The sequence below is a fragment of the Meleagris gallopavo genome, chromosome 10 (assembly GCF_000146605.3).
Source record: "Meleagris gallopavo isolate NT-WF06-2002-E0010 breed Aviagen turkey brand Nicholas breeding stock chromosome 10, Turkey_5.1, whole genome shotgun sequence".
Lineage (NCBI taxonomy): Eukaryota > Metazoa > Chordata > Aves > Galliformes > Phasianidae > Meleagris > Meleagris gallopavo.
The window spans coordinates 5,751,923-5,773,680 of NC_015020.2; the positions used below are offsets into that span (position 1 = coordinate 5,751,923).

Here is a 21,758-nt window from a genome sequence, read left to right on the forward strand (position 1 = left end):
TTTAACTGGGTACTATTCATATTTGAATTTTATTCATATTTGAATTTCTTCATGCTTCAATAAAAGTAAATGAGATTCGGGTAGTAATGTATGCATGGGAAAAAAAACATCAAAGAGCACCACTGTACACAAGATTTTTGGTAACGTGCAAACACTGTTTCTAAGAAACTCAGAGGAAAGAGTTACACAGCACTCCTTCTTCTCCTAAACTGTATTTCAGCACTAGAACCTGTCATTTTTGCTGCAATTTTCTAAAGATTACAGGTTTGTTTTTCAGAAACCACTGACACGTATCCAGTATAAGACTGGGGGACTAACATCACCATAAATCTCTTGCACTACCAAAATCTTGGCATTAGCAGGAGAACCTGCTCATCATAACATAAATCAGATCTGACTGAAGCCTACAGTACCAACAAGTGATCATCTCAGAGGACCACAAAGACAGTGAGCAAGAGAGCCATATTATATAGCCTAGAGATCTCTTCATGAACGAGGCATTCATTTTCAACTAGCTCAGGACAGCTTGAGAGTCCCAGTGCATTGTAACAGAAACCAGAAAGTGTCTGTTTCTTGAATTATGTCAGTCTTACTTCTTACTCTTCCATTTCAATCTCCCTCAATGTGAAAGAGCTCCATTTTCAAATACAGTAATTTTCTTCTGGTAGACTGTTAATATATTACCTAGTGGGAATACTATACTAGACTGAGGAAAAATCTTATTTAAAAGGGCCACTATAATAAGGGACAGAGAACATTAGCTCATTTGGCTTTCCATTATTATGTTCCACTGATTGGTATAAGCTCATACTCCTACTGCTTCTCAATTCTTTACCTCGATTGCTGCTAGTTGAAAAGAATTATCCATTAAATCTCAGGTTATTCTGTTACTACGTAAATTTATTTCCATTTTAATATGCTATTTTTATTGGGATAATACCCAATAATACCTTTCTTCTTCCATAGTTGTTCTTTTAATCTTGTAAATCTTTGCCTACATAGTATTCTTCCTTTTTTCCTCATTTTTACAATAGATTGCAGGCTGTCACAAGCCCAAATAAATTACAGCACAAATACAGATTGTGAATTGTCTTGGACTATTCATAATTACTAAACGCTGACTTTGTGCATTAATGTAACTGTCTGTACAGAATGCTGGAGGGCTTTTATCCTAATAGTTACATTCGTAATGCTTAAAACAGGATGCTGTGTTATAGTTGTGTTGCAGTTCATATGCCCTTGGCATAACTAATGGCTGTAAGTAATACAGAATTTATCATCTGTCCTCCAACATCTGATAAGCCATATTCTCCTTCAGGGATGCTTTTCTTTTCCAAAACACCAATATTAGCAACTGTCAGTCCTTTCAGCTTCTATTGCGTTTTTAAAGGGTCTGTGTGGTCATTTCAAACAATTTTCTCCAGACTAAGTGATGGGTAATATGTTTGATTATCTTCCCTATAGTTACCTTATATTTAAAATTTGAAATTCTTCACATGTAGACTGCAGGGCCAGTTTTATCTCCTCTTCTGTTTATCAGACTCCTGAAAAATTGTTTAATCTAATGAAGAAGTACTTGCATTTTGTGGCTCGAAACAATGCTGTTTCCAATTAATTAATAAGGAAAAGTGAAGCATCTTGTGAAGTAAGCACTAGACTATGAAGTCAGAAAGCCTACATCGCTAAGCCAGTGTCATAGATATTTTCACCCTACTAAAAAGGCCGTTATAATTACATTCTCACAACTGCCAAGCAAGCTGCACTAAAGACTCCATTCATTCTCTTGAATGCATACTTAGTGCGTCTGACTTCTAATACCTCACTTCTGAGTCAAATAAAGAAATTTTTTCCATTCTTGTGATTCATCTCCTCAAGCTCTTGATTCCCAAACTTCACTCTCATACTAGTTTCATTTGGCTCTAGAATCCTTATAGAGTCTAGGAGAAGATAAAATTGCAGTAACATAGGAACAATACCTTCTGAATTAAACGCTATTTTAACCCACTAAAAGCAGTTTAAAATAGCCTTACTTTTGCCATCATTTCATTTCCTGAATATTTCAAGTTAAATATATTCATTGAGAAAGGATAGCATCACACAAATGATCTTCATTACAATATCTTGTATTTCAGAGTAACTATTTACAAATGCAACATATTTAGTTTGTTTCTGGGAGTGACAATCATCTTAAGAGATTTAAAGCCATCAGATTTTACTGTATACCTTGGGAATTTGTAAGAGAAATGAATGTAATCACGAAACACGTTGGGATACTGTTTTTCAATGTTTTGCGGTCAGTTCTAAAATTATTGTACAGCCAAAATTAGGTCTATGCAGGCAAAATTATTTATATAGTTTTTCTCAAGGAATCATTAGGAAAGTCCATACTGGGATGACTTCAGCAAATCTAAGTCTACACCTTCCTAATGCAGATAGAAAATCTAGAGCCATGTCTGAATTTTCTGAGATCTGAAGAGAGATCTAGATCTGGGAATCTATGTTACAGGAATATTTTACATCCATGTACTAAAATAAGCTGAAAATTTGTACAAAGTCATCACGTCACTTATCAAATACACTGATAAGAGATGGAGAAAAAGTCATCTGAAACCTAGGGTCTTGTTTCTTTAACAAACCAACAATTAATTAAAAGGTAGCATTCCACAATGTTTATTCTTATAGCAAACTCATTTAACAAGATCTCCATGGACAGATTGTTTTAAACAAATCTCAAGCCACATTTTCTATGGCCAACTATCACTTGACAACTCACCACACACAAGCTAGTATTCCATCCTTACTTGTTTCTGACAGTCTCCAATAGATTTGCTTGTAGCCAGTTTTGCTTTGTTTTAACAACTGTAACTCCTCATCCATTTTCACGTCTGCATGTATGGCATTTATCTACCATGACTTTGTTCTTTCAGGTTCCCCTTGCCTAGAAGAAATTCAAATAGAACCATGTCACCATGATAACACAACTTTTGTTTATTGATCCTTAAGAGATTTATTATTGCACATGTTTTAAATCATCTGTATATCCTTGCAAATTATATTTATTCTGCTCCTGAAATTCCATTTTTCTGTGCACATTTATCAGCTTGATATATAGTCCTTAATTCATTTGTTTGTATAGTAGAAATCATTTAACCAATTTCAATAAAATGTACTTCCCTTTCAATGCATTTCCAAATAGTTGAGCTTTGTCCTTCTCTATGTTTTAAAGTTTCTGTATTCTTTGCAAAGTTACTAAAGTTAATCAATGAGTTTGGTTGGTTTTTTTCCCCACACTTCACATTGGTGGAAGATATTGTTAAGGAAAGAAATGATGGAACATTTTCAAATGAAATCATGGAGGCAACACCTACTGCAGTCTAGTTTTAGCTATTCTGTAATGAAAAATATCACTACATACAGCAACCATGTAGTGATTATCCTTTTTTAAATACAACTCTTACAAGATCTGATATTTAGAGAAGAGTCCCTGGTGTGTTTTTTCTGAATGTACTCCAGGAGTTTGTAGGCTGTCATATATGCATTTTTTCAGACCAGAATTTTTATTTTTGTCTGAACACAATGAAATTCTGCTGAATGTCACACTGAATGACAGTGCTATGAAGGATTCTGCTTAGTCCTTCAGACAGCATAAATTAATATCTTTTCACTTCTGCTAAATTACCTAAGCTGAGTTACTCTGTGTTCCATAGTAGGGGATCTCAGCTTCTCAACATCTTCTATTACAAAGAACATTCCTCAGGGTCATGGAAGACAGTCTGCCTTCTGATTCTGCTGTTAAATATCAAGCTGACGATTACTTTACAGACACGTACTGCAATTCTGAAGCAGCCTGTTTTCCAAGTACCATTGCTAAAATGAATTACTTGTATTTGTGACTTCAAAGACAGTACTGGAAGTACTACAGTCATGATTAAGGAACAGCAGCTAGCATTGCTCTGGCTTCCACACTGTAGCAGTACTGTGGGTACAGCCGTAACAGTGTAATAAACATGGCAGGGCTTGTGAAGATACCTATTCTTTTACTACTCTCACTTTTTGATATCACTAGGGAAAAGATATATTCAAAGATTTCTTGGGAACTTGAGCTCATTTTCAAGTTCAAATTATCAAGAACAATCTGAAAACTTAATAAACAGTTGTTTTTGAAGATTGTTATTGCTTCTGTGGCAACTTCTGCTACTATTTCAGATACTTGGAACTAACCCAAAGCTTGACTATTTCTTCTAGCTGCTTCAAGTCACCTAATAAGCAATATAATCATTTTTCTGACAAATGTTATTGGCACTTAATTGAAGTCTTTTGCACGTCACCTGCTTGGATTCCTAAAAATTATTTCTGTAAAGTGCTAAAAATCAGAAATTAAACTTTTAAAATTAATCTATCGGTCTAGTTAATAACTTCTAAAGAAGATGGTTCAATTTTATTTATTTGTTTATTTATTTTTTGGGTTGCTTGTTCTGAGATTTTCAGAAACAAAGAACAGTACTTCAGTCCTTATTTTTAAGTACATCAAATTAGATACTACTTCATTCTAGTGAACTGCAGCACCACCAGACACTATTGTTGATATGCTTCCGGTTACCCAAAGCTTTCTTTTTCCTTTTGGGGAGGATCAAGAAGGCATTTATTGTGTTTAAGTTGCTGACACCTGTCCATACCAAGCAGACAGCAATGCACCCATCCAACCACTTTACAAAGCTGAAAAGTATTTGGCCAACTGGAATATTCCTAATTCGTCATACTACAGATGTAAAAACATGCACATCACTAACTTTCTCGACTGAGTTTCCATTCAACTCATCTCATAGAATAACTCATCTCTTAGAACACTGATCAGTGAGTCAAATCTCATTGTCCAGAGGCAGAACTTAATAATTTATCCAAGCCAAAAAATTGTCATGTCTCTTGGGCAAATCATGCAATTCACATTTTGTCAATCACTGTTTCAAATTAGTCGACTATAATGAGCAAAAGACATTTGCAAAGCGACTGCCATTTAATTAATTTACTCCAGATCTGAAATTTAGCACAGTTTATGTCCATATTCCTCCATGAAAACTCAGCATAAATTCAAGCTGGCTTTTGGTGAAGATCCTTTCAGGAAATGGCTTATATTATCTGTAAAATGTGCAAGTGGTAGCAAAAGAAGCAAAGCTCCCAGCGGAGATTTAGAAAAAATATATATTATTAACAGCCTTCTGCCTGAAATGGTCATTCACTGCATCAAATTTTAAATCTGCAAAAGTTTGTTTCCTAAAGAGTCTGAAATAGGAGAAAAGATGCTACAGCTAGTTAATGATTTTATTATTTCTATTTACAAAGTCAATGTCTTTACAATTATCTGTCATGATTTATGCATTGTGCAAACTTTTCTTGTTATTACTGACTGCTGACTTAAGGAATGCACTAATATTTGATTTCCTTACTCCTGTAACCCCCTCCTTCCTCTACCTGCAAGAAACCCTTTAAGAAATAAGAACACAGAGAGCAAAAGATTCCACAGTGAAAGCATGTTTTCAAGTTAGAGATTCACCCTTTTTTGTTCCTCTACATAATGGTTCATTAAAGAAAAAACACCTACTTCTTGCAAAAAGTCCAATGACATTCATCTAGTCTGAATCATGCCAAAGCAGTGACTGAGGTAGGCTCTCTCTGGAATCACTCATTTTTTTATTTGTGGCAGACTATGTGGTATATTCATAAGAAAACAAATAATAATTTGCTAGTCCATCAAAAGTGAAAAGTCAGAAAAAGAAGCACCCATGAAATGCAGTTTCTTCAGATTTCCACTTCCCACTCAACCTCTGCAATATTTTCTTTCCTCTCCTATTTCTGTCACATGATCTTCTTTTACAGAGAGTTTAAATTGTTTTATCCTAGTTATAAATCTAAAACTGATTTCCAAAGCTAACAATGATGGATGAAGGCACTTTCCTATTGCTATTTAATTGCTTCAACACTAGTGCTTTGATAAATTGGCTAAGATGTATCTTTTTATATATATATTTTTTTTCCTCCCAATTTCATCTTGATACTCTTTACTTTCATGGTTTAACCCCTTGGAGCCTTTAAAAATGATTTTGTAGTCAGTAATGTATTTAATGCCAGAAAAGATAAACCTTGGCAAATTAGATTGTTGTAATTACTTCTGTTTTACACCTCTGACATTGCAGAATGGCAAAATCAGACCACCTTTACTGAAACAGTACCTAACCCACATCTTGTCATGTACACGTCGTTTTTTTAATTACCTTAACATTGGATATAAATATCTATTCCTTCTTTATATCTGTCCTTCTTTCAGTTAAACTATTCTCATATTCTGAATGTTGATAATCCTGTAGAACACAGGATTACCAAGGCTTTAAACATTTGCCATTTAATCCCCTAGCCACTTCACCCTTGACTTTCAGAAAACAGGGCCGGTTCCCTGTAAGTGCTGGCTGCCCGACCTCAAGACAGTTCAGTTAAACCGACCACTTTCACAGGGTGTAGATGGGCTGCTGTTCTCAGTAAATACATCATCTCAGTTTTCCGCCACACAGTTACACTGAGTCATCCAAAACACTGACTTTATTCAATTACAACAAATCCACTGATTTTCATGGCTCTAGCTCATCTCCAGGATTATATTTTCTACCTTCACAGTGAATTTCAGTTTCTGAATACCTGAGAACCAAGTTTCTTTTAAAATTTACTCTAAGTGAAAGCCAGCTACCTCAGCTATGTACAGCACTGAGGTTTGTTCTCTCCCTGAATAGAATTATACATATTTTGAAAATGGGAAAAAAATTACAAGTGATCAAAGGCATTAAGCATGAGGATTATCACAGGAGAGATTATATGTAAATCCTTATATGGAGCCCCGTAACAAAAGAACACGGAAATTGCAGTATCATTTCAAACCTGAGTAACGCCAGGCCTGGGAGCATATGGCATTACACTGGCCTATTCTGTTGCTCTTCATGTCAAGAGAAGGCACCCTGAGGTTCTCCAAAGCCTGCAGAGTATCAGCCTCCGCTGAGACGTAAAGGGCTCTCAGCAGAATTTTTCATCAAGCTCTGAGCAGATGCCTCTTTTTTGTTTATTTTTTCTTTTTTTGTTGTTTTGTTTTGTTTTTAAGTTCTTTAAGTGAACATGAATAATCACCCAGAGAAATCAAGAGAACAAAGAAGGGTGATTCTTTTTCTACGTCTAGCACTGTTTTTATATTGCACATTTGAGGGGGAAGCTTTTAAGATAATACTGAGTACAATATAAATGTCACTGAAAATTCAGATGGCAGGAATTCAACCAGAAAAATAATATTTTCACTTCAGCTAGTCCCCCTTGCACTTTTTGCCCACCACTTTCAATTAACTGCCAACTTTTCTAATGCACACTGCCCAGCCTCCTCCTCATTTCCAGCAATTCACATCGTGAACTATGCCCACTTACATGAAAATGCTCTCCAAGAACTTCTTCCTTCATTCAAAGGCAGTTAAGAGTTATCCTAAAGCCAGAAAAAGAAAAAAAAAGTGGGTAACCAAGGCTATTTCAGAAAGAATGGCACCTTGAGAGCATGGACAAGGATAGAACAGTCTTATAGTAAGCCTTCTCTTGACGCACGTACCATCAGTGGAGATGCCTGACTGTAATATGTCACAAAAGTGAGGCTGGTGAAAGGATATAATCTTGGAAGAACACTTGCCTCCCATCTGCTCAAAGAACCTGGCTATTAATATTCAAGTGATGCTGCAAAGCCAAAGGTTTGTCTTAAAATAAATAAATAAATAAATAAATGTAGTGTTAGATGAAACAGCTTGAGATTTCTCAAGGTATCTAAATTCAGAGAACTAGAATTGAATAGAAAGGGCAAAGGCACTTCCACAGTGCTGAAGGTGGACCAAAAATTTTAATTGCTGTTCAGATTCCAAGAACTTTGGCTTATATACACACATTCATCTTACCTGAAAAACCAGCAGTGCCCAGGAACAAGACTACTGTAGTGACACATTTCCGAATTCAGCCTACTACGGAGTCACCACTGGAATATATGATGTTAAGATGAAGACACTAAACCCTACAGATGACCACAGTACAAAAGGAAGCTTTGATGTCTGCACAAGAGCTTACTCTGTCAACCTAACTTGTCAAAGTACTAACTTACTGAGGTTTAGGGTTACTGACTTTGCTTTTCTTCAAAGGAAGCTATTTAAGATATGAGACATGAGTGCACAAACACTTTGATCTTTCTGCATAAAATGCAAGGTTTCAGGCTGAGTATTTATGTAGAAAGTAATATATTTTCCTACCAAATAAAACTATTTTTTATAGCGTATACCCAAGAACGTGATTTTGAATTCTATGAACTATTTTGGACTAAGATTTTTTTTTTTAAGCACACTGTTCTGAGTTTACATGAGAGTTAAATTACCACTCCTGATCATCTCTATTTTCTCTTTCTTACTATCACTGTTTCTTCTCTCCTCCAGCTGGGAGATAGTTAAACTTGTTCATGCATTTATGTGCATTCACATATTGATGACTTTCAGGACATTTGCCTTGTTGATATTTCTAACACTGATGGTAACTACTTTTTATTGTATCAAGTTTATCACACCTCAGCTGTGATAACAAGGTTATCAATTTGCGGCAGTATAGGACACAGTCACCAAATATTTAAGGTCCTAGAAAGACGTTTTTGCAGCTTTCCAGTGTAAGCTACCCTAACACCAATCCTCAGGCTAAATTGCTTTAGCAAAGTCACATCTCTCTCTCCACTCTGCAATTGCATCACTGCACTGCAGTGCAAATGTGCTTGAAAGCCCTTATGCACTTGTAGCAGATCTAACTTCAGCACCATGGGAATCCAGATACCACTTGTATGGTAATCTGTAATTAGAAGCAGTCAAGAAACCTGGAGGAGCATCTCTTGCTACACTATCTTTAAAGATATATCTAGGAGCAATACTGTCAATCACAAGTCAGCAGGTTTTCAGTTCAGTGAGTAAGCTGATTTTTGTCATGTCTATATTTATTTAGGGATGCTAGCAAAAAACTTATTTTTCTGTGCTGCATCTGTATAAAGAAAATAAACTAATTCTTTCAGATTTCAAATGTACCTCTTCAGTGAACTGTGGTTTTTTGAGTATCTAAAACATTTAGCAGCTCATCTGCTAAATGTCTAGCCAGAAAATATTACATTTTGGGATACAGAGAATTTCACCATGTATTCTGTTACCAAGTCTTTGTGCTTGAGGATCCCTTATAAAATTACTTGGCAGTCTCCAATGTGATTTTCTATTTCTTTTATAAAAACTAATTTTCCTTATGTTTTCGATAAATAACAGTAATGAAGTAGTTCTAAATGAGTGTTGGGAAAGTTTAACCTACATTTGGTGCACAAGCTCTGAGGGTCAGTGAAAGTGTTTGCAGGACTACAGTAAGTTTAATAAATGCATTTGTGATTGCACTTTCTTAGAAAAAGGCAACCCTTTCAATTTCACTATGGGTTTCTTTTGTGCAGACAGTCCAAATTCAGAAACATATCAAATCCATGGTTACTTCTGGGAACAAACGCAGCATTCTGTCTCTGCAAATTTTCAAGCAAGTTCTGTCTGAAATAACTGCCATTATAAATCCTTGTTCAGTGTTTCTTCTTTTTAAACTAATTCTCAAAAAAAAAAAAAAAAACAAAACCTGTAACTACACCAACAGTACAATGATACAGAATCTCCACACTCCTTTTCTGTGTTCTTTTTTTTTCCCTACAGTTACTAAGTTCTAAAAAAGATAAATTGCTACTGACCGTGGAGATCATTCTACAGCACTAGAGAACAGCAAATTTAACAGCAGATTAGAGCCAAAAGAATCCTCCAAATGCTATACGAGCAACCCACAGTTTGTTTTCTGTTCCTACCCAAATGGTAGTGGAGACATATGGAGCCTGCCAGCCTTGTAATGCAATAATTCTCATTAGAGTAACACATACACTAACAGAAACACTGAGTAAAATGAACCTCTACTACTTCATTACTCTTTTACAAACAACAATTATCTTAGTAACAATCTTTTCAGATTATGAAGTCACTGAATGTTTGTAATTTATGTGAGATCAACTAATCAAGGAATATTTGGAAAGGTTTCTGAGAATACTTTTGTGGTTCCATGTGCAGGCAGACAGCTCTCCCCATTCTTCTGTCTGGGACATGTATAGTTCCTGTATCAGATTCTGAAATATTCCTGAGCATATTTCTGCCACACGAGTAATAGAGAGATGGGGATTATTTCAGCTTGGTTTTGTGATTATACTTCTGAATTTCAGATTGGGATACATACAATTCTGGAAGGACTAAACCAATTAAGTGCTAATTGACTTTCTAGCACCTATAAAGAGGTAATTCACCCATCCCATCTCCCACTGAAAACAGCAATGACTATTAAGGGGACAGCACAAGATCAGAATTGTAGTCAAAAGTAGTAAATAAATAGTCATAAAGTATTTGTTAGTGAGAGCAAATAAGGATCTGAGTCTTTAATGGATGATTCAATCTGAGTTCCTCGCTCTCCATTCACTCTGTGGCTGCTGTGTGCTGCAGTCCCGCCTCTCACTGCCAGCCTGCATCGGGATGATAATCAGTCACTATGAAAACTCATTAGCTCTACAGCAATGAGTCCTCCACTGCTGAAGCTTGGTGCTGTTCTTAGTACCATGGCAATGATCTCTAACTGGATGTCCCAAACTCTCCCATCTCTGGTAGGACTAAATACCACCAGACTACCCACTTCAGATACTCTAGTAAGTAGCTGTGATGTGTTGCAAGCCATCTTAATGCTGAACTAGAATTTAAGTGCTAACAAAAGCTTTACTCCGTTGCCTCTTTGTAAATCTTTTTAATACTAACCTTCCTATCTTCACATAATGCATGCTACTCTTTGGGCATCATAAATTGGTGAGCATGTTGTGGTCTTACTATGGACAAGAAGATTATCAAGTAACATCCTTAAATATTTATGAAAAAAATGTTTTCATCTTGAGGGTGAAATGCTAAAAATAGTACAGCAGCACCATTTTATTTGCCTAGACATTTTTCCTTTGTTTACTGCTCCAGAAAAAAATGTAGTGCATTATTAAAGAAAACAGATTTCAGGCAGCAGATTTCTTGTTGATTTTTGTTTGGATACTGCTATACGTTTTTCCTTATTGGAGCACAGTCAAACAAATAACTGTTAGAAACAAAACAGAATTGGTACTAGGAGGCTGGGTATCAGAAAATTAGAAAGGCAAGTTACAAATGACACAAATAGCAGTTTGTGTGGCTGATGATCTTATATAGCAGCATCTGTTAAAGACCACATACAGAAAACCTGTGATTAGCTATTCACAAAAATTGTAAATAGCAAGCATTTAATTGGACAACAGGGAACACCATACTGGTATTCATAAATTGAAGTGAAACATAATTTTTCCAAATGTTTAGTGAACCACTATATGTTAACAGCAGTCAGATGTTTATATAACAGTGTGTTATGTAAAATGTAAATTTCACTATTTGTACAGGAGATTGCTATACTCAGACTTCAATTTTTTAGCTGTAAACAAAAATGATGTTTTTACTAATCAATGTTTAATTGAACATAGGTATGCAGGAAAAGCATTACTGCAGAAAGTCACTACATTGGGCTTTAAATGCTGCTACTTAAAACGTAATTATGCTGTAAGAAAGAATTCTGTTATGTTTTAGAGTAGCACAAAGCTGAGCAGATGAGGAAAAGCTCCATTTTATTTTCTTTCAATGTAACTTACGTCCAGTGAACTAGAGTGCAGGTGGCAATATGATATAACAAGAAATAAGGTTCCCTAATTTAAATCCAAGTTTAAAGCTGCAACTGACTAGCTGAGAGTTTTACCCTAGTTACTATATAATGTAGGCATAAATAGTTATACACACACACATCTATCATTATATATGCTTACATGTTCAGATTCAAAGTAGTGTGAACTTGTGCTTCTCTTCACTCCAAAAAAACACAAATTACACAAAGGCCTCATAAGAGTTATTTCAGTGATGCACTTTGCACTCATTAAGTAAGTGTTACAAACACATTTCATGTTTCAAGAGAGCTAGCACTAATGCCCTAAGATCCAGGGACACAATCATAGAATCCTTATTATCTGAGCTTGGCATCATCTGCCAAATAGGAAAAAAAAAAAAAAAAATGGAAAATCTTCAGTTTGGTGGGGTTTTGGCATATAACCAAGCATCTCAGGCTTTCCCTTAACTTCAGCTGTTGGCTGACAGACTTTATGTCCCAGATGTTTGACAATGCTGTAGTCATCACTAACTGTTCACCAAGCTGCTGTCATCTACTGTCAGCTCCCCCAGTGACCAGAGCAGAGTAAGCAGTGCTCCCGAAGATTTCTTCTAGGATATATACAGCTCAGAAATGTCAGGAAAACGAAGTAAAACCTCATCTTCATTAACATTTTCTCCTCCTCTCAACCAGAACAATGAGGTGAGGTCAGGGGAACAGGCCTCCTCACCAACAGTGCCTCCATCCCTGGACTGAAGTCACAGGACAAATTGACAAATACTGTCTATATCTAAGCAAAGATATGAAATATACATGTTGCGATTTGTCCTGTCACTTAGTACCAGTGGAGGCTCCTATTACAGTTCTAAAAGAATATCTCCAATTGCAAGTGAAAAAAGTACAACTTTTTGAGTTAAGTGATTGCATAGCACAGCAGCCTGCCAAACCAGATTAATGCAGTCTTGGAGGAGACGCCTCTGTTTTCTCCGAATTTCCAAGAACTAGTATGATTTAATATCATTGCTGCTGTTTGCCAGTTATCTCTTTCCTCATTTGTTTTCTAAGGCCTGTCAAGAGTAAGCCTGCATCTTAAAAATTAGATTCAGTAGCTCTCCTCAGGTTTTGATGCCTGCTTGATTTTCCCCCACAGTGGTTTCTGCTTAATATAGGGCTTAAAGGGCAAAGCAAAGAAAAAATAACAACCCATCCTACTTAACAAAGGAACCCTAATGGGATAAATACAGGTAAACAGAGACTACCAGAAAGAACTGCAGCCTATACTGGCGGTGTGACTTCAGCGCTCATTTCCGCACAGGTATTCTATCATAGCACACTCATTCTGTGCCTGAAGGTCTCTTTTTTGTGAGAACTTTTTTTTAATCGTCACAATTAAGTTGAGCTGATCAATAATTTTTTTTCTTAGACCAGACACATTACATCATCAGAACCATTAAGTTCCATTGACAACACAGCCTAGACTATAACTGCTTCACTATAGACTGTGCATGATGGTGCTGCCTCATCCATTCTCCACTGAACTATACTCATTCACTGATGTACTAAACTGAATGCAGTAAAATCTAAATATAGAATTTAACATAGATATCACAAATATCACAATCTTGCACAAATCATACTGAGTATTCCTGTCCTATAGGACTTATCACAAGCTCTAGGTTCCTGAACTCCAACAAAATCTTGTTCCTGCATGGCCATGCTGTCTGGGCATCAGTTCTACACAGAAACATAGAAACTCATAGAGTGAACAGAGCTTACACTTTGCAAGGGTTACCAGCTTTGATGAGCTTCAGCTGTTCCAGCCTGCAGTTTTAGTATCTGCTCAAAACCAAATTAAAATACCTCTCCAGCTGTAAGTTTGATTCTTATTTTTGTATACATGTATAACTAAATTCCTTTTGCCCTAAAAATTAAGTGCATCATAGAAGTGGAACCATTTAGCACTGAATATGCCTTTCTAGCAAATTCTAAGGCAAGTTTAGCTGTCCCCTATTTACAGTCATCCATTTATGCCTTCTTTTTCCTTGCAAAACAGAGAAACACCACTGCATTTTTCACTAAATTCCACAGTAGAAGAGATCACTGCCATCTTCAGTGGCTTCCTCACAACAGTCATTGTAGGGAAAAAAGTTTGCCTTCTAACACCGAATTGATTCTCAGAGAAGTAATGCTAACTCCCCTACTAATTTCAGTCTATAGAGACACTGCATGTTTTCTGAGATGAGGAGTTACGCAACTTACTCCTCTTGCTATGCATCAATAGAAGCTTGCTAGTTTTAACAATCACTCTTCATGCTGACAATTAGTGCAATTTTATAGTATAATTAGTAATTGATTTCAACTATGTCCAGAAATATTTCAGAGCTATCTATTAGGAACTATAAAATTCAGTCAATACTGTACTATTAGGAAAAATAATGCTTAATAATAATTTTAAATTACAGATTGAGAAAAGAAAAATATTTCTGGTGTCCATTAATCTTCATTCCCTCACCTGAGTTCAGTCATCTGATTACATAGTCTCATTCCAACACTCTAAGACTTCCATAAATTCCATTAAATGGACAGATACCACTTTCACAAAGTGCCACCCAAGCTTTAAAGGCATTTTAAAGGAATGCTAGGAATTTCCAGAACTGTTGTGTCCTAGTGAAGCACAGTTCAGTGTTTTAACTGCATTATGCCATGTCTACCATTACCTCTCTCCATTTAAACTAATCTGGCACTTCTCAGCGCTGCCCTGCAGCAAGCCTTCTCCCTTTAGTGTGAGCACAGCTCAAGTCAATGGAGAACAGTTTTCTGTACTGCATCTTGAAGAGCAAACTTCTAACTCCCATCCAGAATCATTTCTAAGCCATCTTCCTATTGCATGAGTCACACATACTGTGCTCTCTCTTTGGGATTTTATATTTGTTCTTTTCTGTCTTTGTTGTTCCCATTAGTCTAAAGTAAAAGTCATTCAGGCTGAAAGGACATATTTGTTCTCTGTTAATGAAAAACCGAAACATTGCTCTGCAAAGAATTAAATCAACCAGCTTGTGCTGAATCCCAAGCAGGAAACTGTTCTCATCCGCGCTGGAAACAATGCTTACAGCATACTGCTAAAGAACTCTTACAAATCTGAACAAAATCACCAGTATAAATAGTTAAGAGAATAATGAGCAATGACTAGGAGGAACCTCACTGCAAATATATATTGCAAAAACCAAACCAAAATAGGTAGTGTTTTCAAACAACAGAATCAGTTCCGTTCCCTTCATTTGTATTATTACTATTGTGTGTTTCAGACTCAGATTAGTCCCAAGGAAGGGTGGCAAGTTTATAGTTCAGCCCAGGATCCTGATGGCCGCTGCATTTGTACAGTTGTTGCACCTGAACAAAACCTGTGTTCAAGAGATGCTAAGAGCAGGCAACTTAGACAGCTGCTAGAGAAGGTAAGTCTGCCCAATGAACTCCTTCTTGTAGTCAATACATTTCCCACAAAAATCCACTTCTTTCTGTCATCTAACAAAACTATTTCTTCAGGGTATGTCTCCTATCAGTGTTTTCAGCACCTTCCCAAGTTTTTCTGTTGTCGTTATAGCATACCTTTGCCAACCCAAGCCACTTACCTAGCAAACTGAAGTTGCATCTTCTCTTATTCATTCCTCCCAAAAGTTCTCCTTACACATAGTCAGGACTGATTTTCCCGTGTTGAATGTTACAAACTCCACCTCAAACTACCTAGTTGTTGGAGGGTTTGAACTACAGCTTCTACTTCGATTATGTCTTTTGAAGGTCATTCCTTGCCTCACATCAACTAATAATGAAATATAGGCAGGACAGCATGATCAAAGCAGACCACACAGAAGAGAAATATGCTAAGTTGCTTTTAATTATTTTTTCATTTACTATCTACTTTGTTCTCTGGTTATGCAAATTTTGCCCAAACAACCCAAGATCTACTTCCAGTACCATCCACTATTGTCTATACTAAAACTATAACTAATGTTATGTTGTACCAAAAAAAAAATAAAAAAAAAATGCTGCAACCATGAAAACACAAACTATTGTCCTTCATTCTCTGCATAGTTAAGTCAGTAGTGGTTGTAGTGCATAACCTCTGAGTATGAGATAGAATAGTTGAACAGCAGCAGCAGAAAGCAACATACAATGTAGACAAAAAACATTTTTAGCAATTGTATTTTTTCAGTATTGTTCTAGCTAAAAAATCATGCCAGTGTTACTATAATGCCAGATCCTGCAGATTTGTTCTCCATAAAGCTCTGTGAACTTCAGCGGAAACTTAATTTCAGGTTTTGACCGAGTCCATAGCATGACATGCAGCTAAGTAGTTTTAGAAATATTTCAAAAATTAACAACTCCCTTTCTCAGAGAAATGTTGAAACAAGGAAGGAAACAGAATACTTATTAGAAAAGAATAACTGCATTTGAAAAATGTGTTCTTTTTAAAACTGGCAAAAGCATCGCTTTCTTAATAAGTGCTGTTAAAATATAAATTTACTCTAGATGAAAGCTCTTGCCTTACCAAGAAGGCAAGTGGAAGTGCCAGCAACAGCTGCAAAGTCAGTTGCCCTACATACAAAAGTTGCCTATGCATTCACTTCTCATCTATTAAAAAGTATTTCTACCATTAAGACAACTGGCTAACATTTCTAATCTTATACCAATTTAACAATAAGCGCCAGCTTACATCTAGACAATCTCATGGTTTCCTTCTACTGAATTATTCTATCAGAACCTACAAGCTAAAAATCACTCAGCAAACCTATCCAAATTTTAGTCCCGTCCCTCTTCAAGTGACTGGAAGAAAACACATGCTACATAGAACCCTGTGAAGAACAGTCAGCACCGACCACAGAAGACAAAGTAAACTAGTAGACTCCCATGCTTAACAGCATTTTTCCAGTCCATCAAAAGTCGAGCTGAGAGGATCTTCCCCCCTACCTCAAAGAAATTATCAAAATCCCTAGTGGCTCTAAGATCTTACTCCTGCTAGTCCTCTGTTAGCCCTGTTTCCCAAATTTTGTACTGTCATGTTATGAAATTTAAAACTTATACTGTGGTATAAATGACTCACAACTAAAGCCTTGCTATAAGCACATTTTATTGCCTGACATTTAACTACTTAACCAGGAATAAAAAGTAAAGCAACAGAAAAAGTGCATTTAGAGAGTGTTCTTCTTTAACAGGTTCAGAATATGTCCCAATCTATTGAAGTTTTAAATCTACGGACTCAGAGGGATTTCCAGTATGTTTTAAAAATGGAAACACAAATGAAAGGGCTGAAGGCCAAGTTTCGGCAAATTGAAGATGATCGGAAGACATTAATGACAAAGCATTTTCAAGTAGGTTTTATTTTACCAATAACTTTGAAAGCCTGCTGGAAGCAATGTACTAAGCAGCAATGCATGGATTGCTAAGATCTCAGCTTGAAATGCTCATACAAGAGCAACATTAAAAAATAAAAGAATAATAAAGTTTCCTTTATGATGATAATCTTTTGCTCTGTTCAATTTAATTGTGCTAGGAAGTAACTATTAATTATTAAAACATTAGAAAAATGTCCCTAGAAACTGAATCCTGTTTTTTCTGTACCAATGTGCATGTCATACTGAAAAAATATTGTTCATTCAAGATACACTGATAAATGGGAAGATCCAAAGAAATTAATAACAAATAAGTAGAGAGTTCTGCACTTTTTCTGTTACCTGATATTTACTGCAGCTGAAGAAAAGAAAGCCAATAATAAATCAGTTGTTGTAATTTTTATCCAGTACAGTTAAGATCTAATTTCATATCTAAATGTTTGCTATTTTGAGCTTGGGATAGGGGAAGAGGGCAATCATTCCTAGTCACATCTGTGTGATTAAAGAAAGACTTCCAGGGAATTTAATGACCAAAAAAAAAAAAACCCACATGTGCCAATCTTCTCCTGACTAGAAGGTTCACAAAAAATTCATTGTATACTCTGAAATAAGCTATCTGAAATACTCTTAAGGAAAAAAAAGATACAAGAAGAAAATATGTTCTATGAATACCAGGTATAATAAATTGATATTTCTGGTCTGCAAGATAGGATCTAGAAAAAACATTCTGCAGACTAAACCATTTTTAACCAAGTATATATATTTTTAAGTATTCATGAAACAAAATGGACTTAGTTTTCTAATCAATGCTGAGGTAAATAATTACATAATTTCTTTTTCAGATATACTGAATATCCAACAGTAATATCAGGAATTATTACGTTAATGATCTGACTACCAAATTTACTATTTTCTTTCATCACTCTTTATATTAGAGTTTGAGCACATACATTCATTCTTTTTCAGGCAGTAAGAAATGTCTATCTTTTTTCCTTTTATCACTCATTGCTACACTACCACCGTATTTTTGTAACATCATTATATATTCATTATATATTCTGGATTCCTGTTCTAAACTTACTTGGGAACAAAATATCTAAATTGACTGTCTGATGCTTGACATCAAAGGTAGTAGATTTCTGCAGTACTGACCTTTTCAATATTTGATATTTGCATTGGTCAGTCATTTAACTTGCATTTGACAGTTTGCCAGGTTGACAAAACAGATTTTTAGACATCTAAATGACAGAATAATTTGAAAGGTCAACATCGCACCATATGCAGCTAGCTTTCTAAACTTCAGTCTACTCAATTTCCAGTCCTTTATCTCAACTGAGACAAATTCATTCTTAACATAGCATTAATTACCTATCATATTAGCAGGCACTAAGGATATGTCTACCACCCTTCATACTACAATACAATTTAATTCTTGTACCATCATAGAAACAAGTTAGGGAGTGTCAGAAGACACTTGTTTTTTTTTAATATAAACACTTAAATCATCTTTACATCATTTACTGAAGTAAGATGTTCTAATGTTGTGGTTCCATATTTATGACAGCCAGAGTATATATTTGATCCAGGTCACACCTGAGCATATGGTCATACTTACGTGAAATCAGCATTCATGCATTCACTGTGTCTCTTATACACATTTTGCTGAGTTACAATCTTTTCGTTTTTTTCTATCATGGTTTATTCATGGTTTTTGACTGTTTATGGCTTCACAGTACCAAAGCCTAAGTTCATTATCTGCAAATTAAATAAAAACTTTGGCTTCTGAAGCTATGCTTCCCACAAAGCCTACTCTTGCTGTCATCAAGAAAACCATAACTATTTTATTTTTACAGATAAAGTAGACTAAAACTGAGCTTTTACTAAGAACAATCAAATAAAAATAGTTTTAGCTGTAGAAGAACTTAATAATTCAGATATTAAAGCATAATTTGAAGATCCTCTGACAACAAAATCAAAGATAAAAAGGAAACCCCTGATTCTCATTAATTCATTTATAACTATTATTATGCTTGAATTAAAAATGCTAATTTCTAGCTATTAAAATGACCTGTGTGCAAAATACCCTTTTGAACACCACATGTAGGTCTTTATTTTGAACAAATAATAATTCCAATATGAAAGGAATTGTTAATGCCTAAACAGATAAATTAGTTGACTGATGAATAAATGCTGCATACCTCTGAAACGATTTTCAAACCTGCTTGAGAAGTGAAAACTCAGAGGTAGATTTTCAACCATTTGTAATGGCCAATCTCATCCACTTTTTTCATATTTCCTTATTAGCAAAGCATTTTGTTTGGCATCAAATTATTTATTTTTGAAATGTTTTACTATGTTTATGGCATTCTCTAATACAAGATATTTAAATAACTGCACACACATCTTCATGCATTTGTTATTGTGCTAACTTCTGACTACATTTGCTTCTGCAACTCTTCCTTGTGCTTAGACTTCCATCTAGTTCTCTTCTGCTTTCCCTTTTAACCTCCTGACTACATTCCAGCCATCCTTCAGGGCTATATTTTCTAATCCCTTCACAATAACCTCTCCCTGGGTGTCCTTATCCATTCCCTATCTCTATTATCACCTAATACTAGAACCTAACACGTCTCCATTTCCACCTTTTTTTTTTTTTTATTGTTTTGCCCAGTCTCACATCTCCCCTAAGCTCATGGACATCCTGCTGTTTTCACAAATTAAAAACAGATATGCAAATCTCTGTGTACAGCTGATACATAAAGGACAAACCTGCATGTTTCTCATAAAAGAAAATATTTTGATTTCAAGGATTCTTTGAGGCTTTCTATACAACAATGACCAAGACAAAAAAAAAAAGAAAGAAAAAAAAGAAAGAAAGAAAAAGAACACTTCAAGCAACCTAAGTTAATAAACATTAATAAACATTAAGATTTGTTTCTTCAAAAAATAATTACAACATAAAGAATGATTAGGCATCATAGGTTGTAACCAGAGAAATTCTCAAAGAACATGACAGCGAAGTCTGCGAAAGGGTCAGCCAGAGACTCCAAGTGAAGCCTTACTTCTTTAATAAACACTTAAGGATAGGATTGGCAACGTAACACCGACTGCACATGGCAATAAAATGATTTGCAATAGTTCAGAGCAAAAAAAAAAAAAAAATAGAGGAAGCTCAAAGGCACCTAGTGATGTACCTGCATGACAAATACTAATCAGTTTAAGAACCATGGATATTTTTTGCATCAGAAGAAAGAGATATATATGATTGTGGTCAGATCAGAACTAAATAGGGCTCAATAGACGTTAAAAAAGAAATGAACTCAGTATTTCTAAGGAGTGAAATAGAATTTAACAGTTTATCTGCTATAAAAACAGGTATGACATCTTTGATGCTACTATGTGTTCAAGCCTAATCACCTTCTCTCAAGAAAAATACAGTAAGTTGGGAGTTTATACCCTCTGGATAGAAAGTCAGACCTTCAACATTTTTGGTTTACATCACTTGAAGCTAATCATGTAACACGGCAGAAACAAACTATTCTCTCATGCATTCTATTTACTGCTTACTGCCATTAATTCTGAGGTTTCTAAAGCTTCTGCAATAAACAAACAAAAATAGATCTGTGGCTAAAATCAATAATCATTTTCAAGTCATTTTAATAATTAGGCATAAATATTATATAATGGAAAATGAGAGGACTGAACTCCTTTAAACTGCTCTAACACACATCCGATTGCCTTTAACAGGAGTTGAAAGAAAAGATGGATGAGCTCCTGCCACTGATCCCAGTTCTGGAGCAATACAAAACTGATGCCAAATTAATCACCCAGTTCAAGGAGGAAATTAGGAATCTGTCTACTGTCCTCACTGGTATTCAGGAAGAAATTGGTGCTTATGACTATGACGAACTACATCAGAGGGTGCTCAGTTTAGAAACAAGGCTTCGAGACTGCATGAAAAAGCTCAGTAAGTTTAAAATTTCATGTATGATTTGATCCCTCTGTTGAATGTTCATAATTTTTCTCAGTAGAAAGAAATTTTCCTTCACAGTGAAAGACCGTATCATATCCTGATTCATGCTATACTAATAAATATCAAGAGTAACTCATCTTAAGGACAGTCCTATCAATAGATTTGCATTAACATATCTTAGATAAACATCTATCCTACTGCTTACAAAAGGAATTATGACAGAAGATTATAAAAATCAGCAACTTAAATCTAAGACCCTTACATCTGGTGGGAAAGCCACAAAGATTCTTTCTAAAAAGTTCAGGCAGATATTCCTATTTTGAAGTTGAAAGTAGAATGGAACCAGTTTGGTCAACATCATAATAATGATGCAAATTTCGCTATGACGTCTGAGAGGGCACTCCAACTGCACTGTCTTTAGACCTGTAGTATCAGTACTAGGACAGCTAAGACATTCTTTAATATGCAATACAACATAATTAGTACTACATCTAAGAGGAATAAAGCATGACTTCTCTAAAAAAATACAGCGTCGGTCTATCAGGAACACCACACAACATCAGGGACCCTCCATCTTCATTTCT

The 21,758-nt window shown here is 35.5% G+C and overlaps 1 protein-coding gene and 1 long non-coding RNA gene across 3 annotated transcripts in view; one reads left to right on the forward strand and one right to left on the reverse strand.

Annotated features, from left to right (window-relative positions):
• Positions 1–21,576, reverse strand: LOC109369211. The gene is made up of 3 exons (XR_002117927.1): positions 21,437–21,576; positions 7,456–7,510; positions 1–2,938 (listed from the first exon to the last, which is right to left on the reverse strand). It is a non-coding gene; the product is annotated as an uncharacterized LOC109369211 (long non-coding RNA).
• Positions 10,651–21,758, forward strand: part of OLFM3 (olfactomedin 3) — a 17,790-nt gene continuing 6,682 nt past the window's right edge. Inside the window, exons 1-4 of one of the 2 annotated variants that reach the window (XM_003208652.4) lie at positions 10,651–10,798; positions 15,120–15,266; positions 17,025–17,180; positions 20,949–21,168. In XM_003208652.4, the coding sequence (XP_003208700.1) occupies positions 10,670–10,798; positions 15,120–15,266; positions 17,025–17,180; positions 20,949–21,168 (652 nt within the window). In that variant the 5' untranslated portion in view covers positions 10,651–10,669. Of the gene's footprint in view, positions 10,799–14,446; positions 15,267–17,024; positions 17,181–20,948; positions 21,169–21,758 lie in introns of those variants that run through there. The other variant, XM_010715638.3, reaches the window with a different exon arrangement.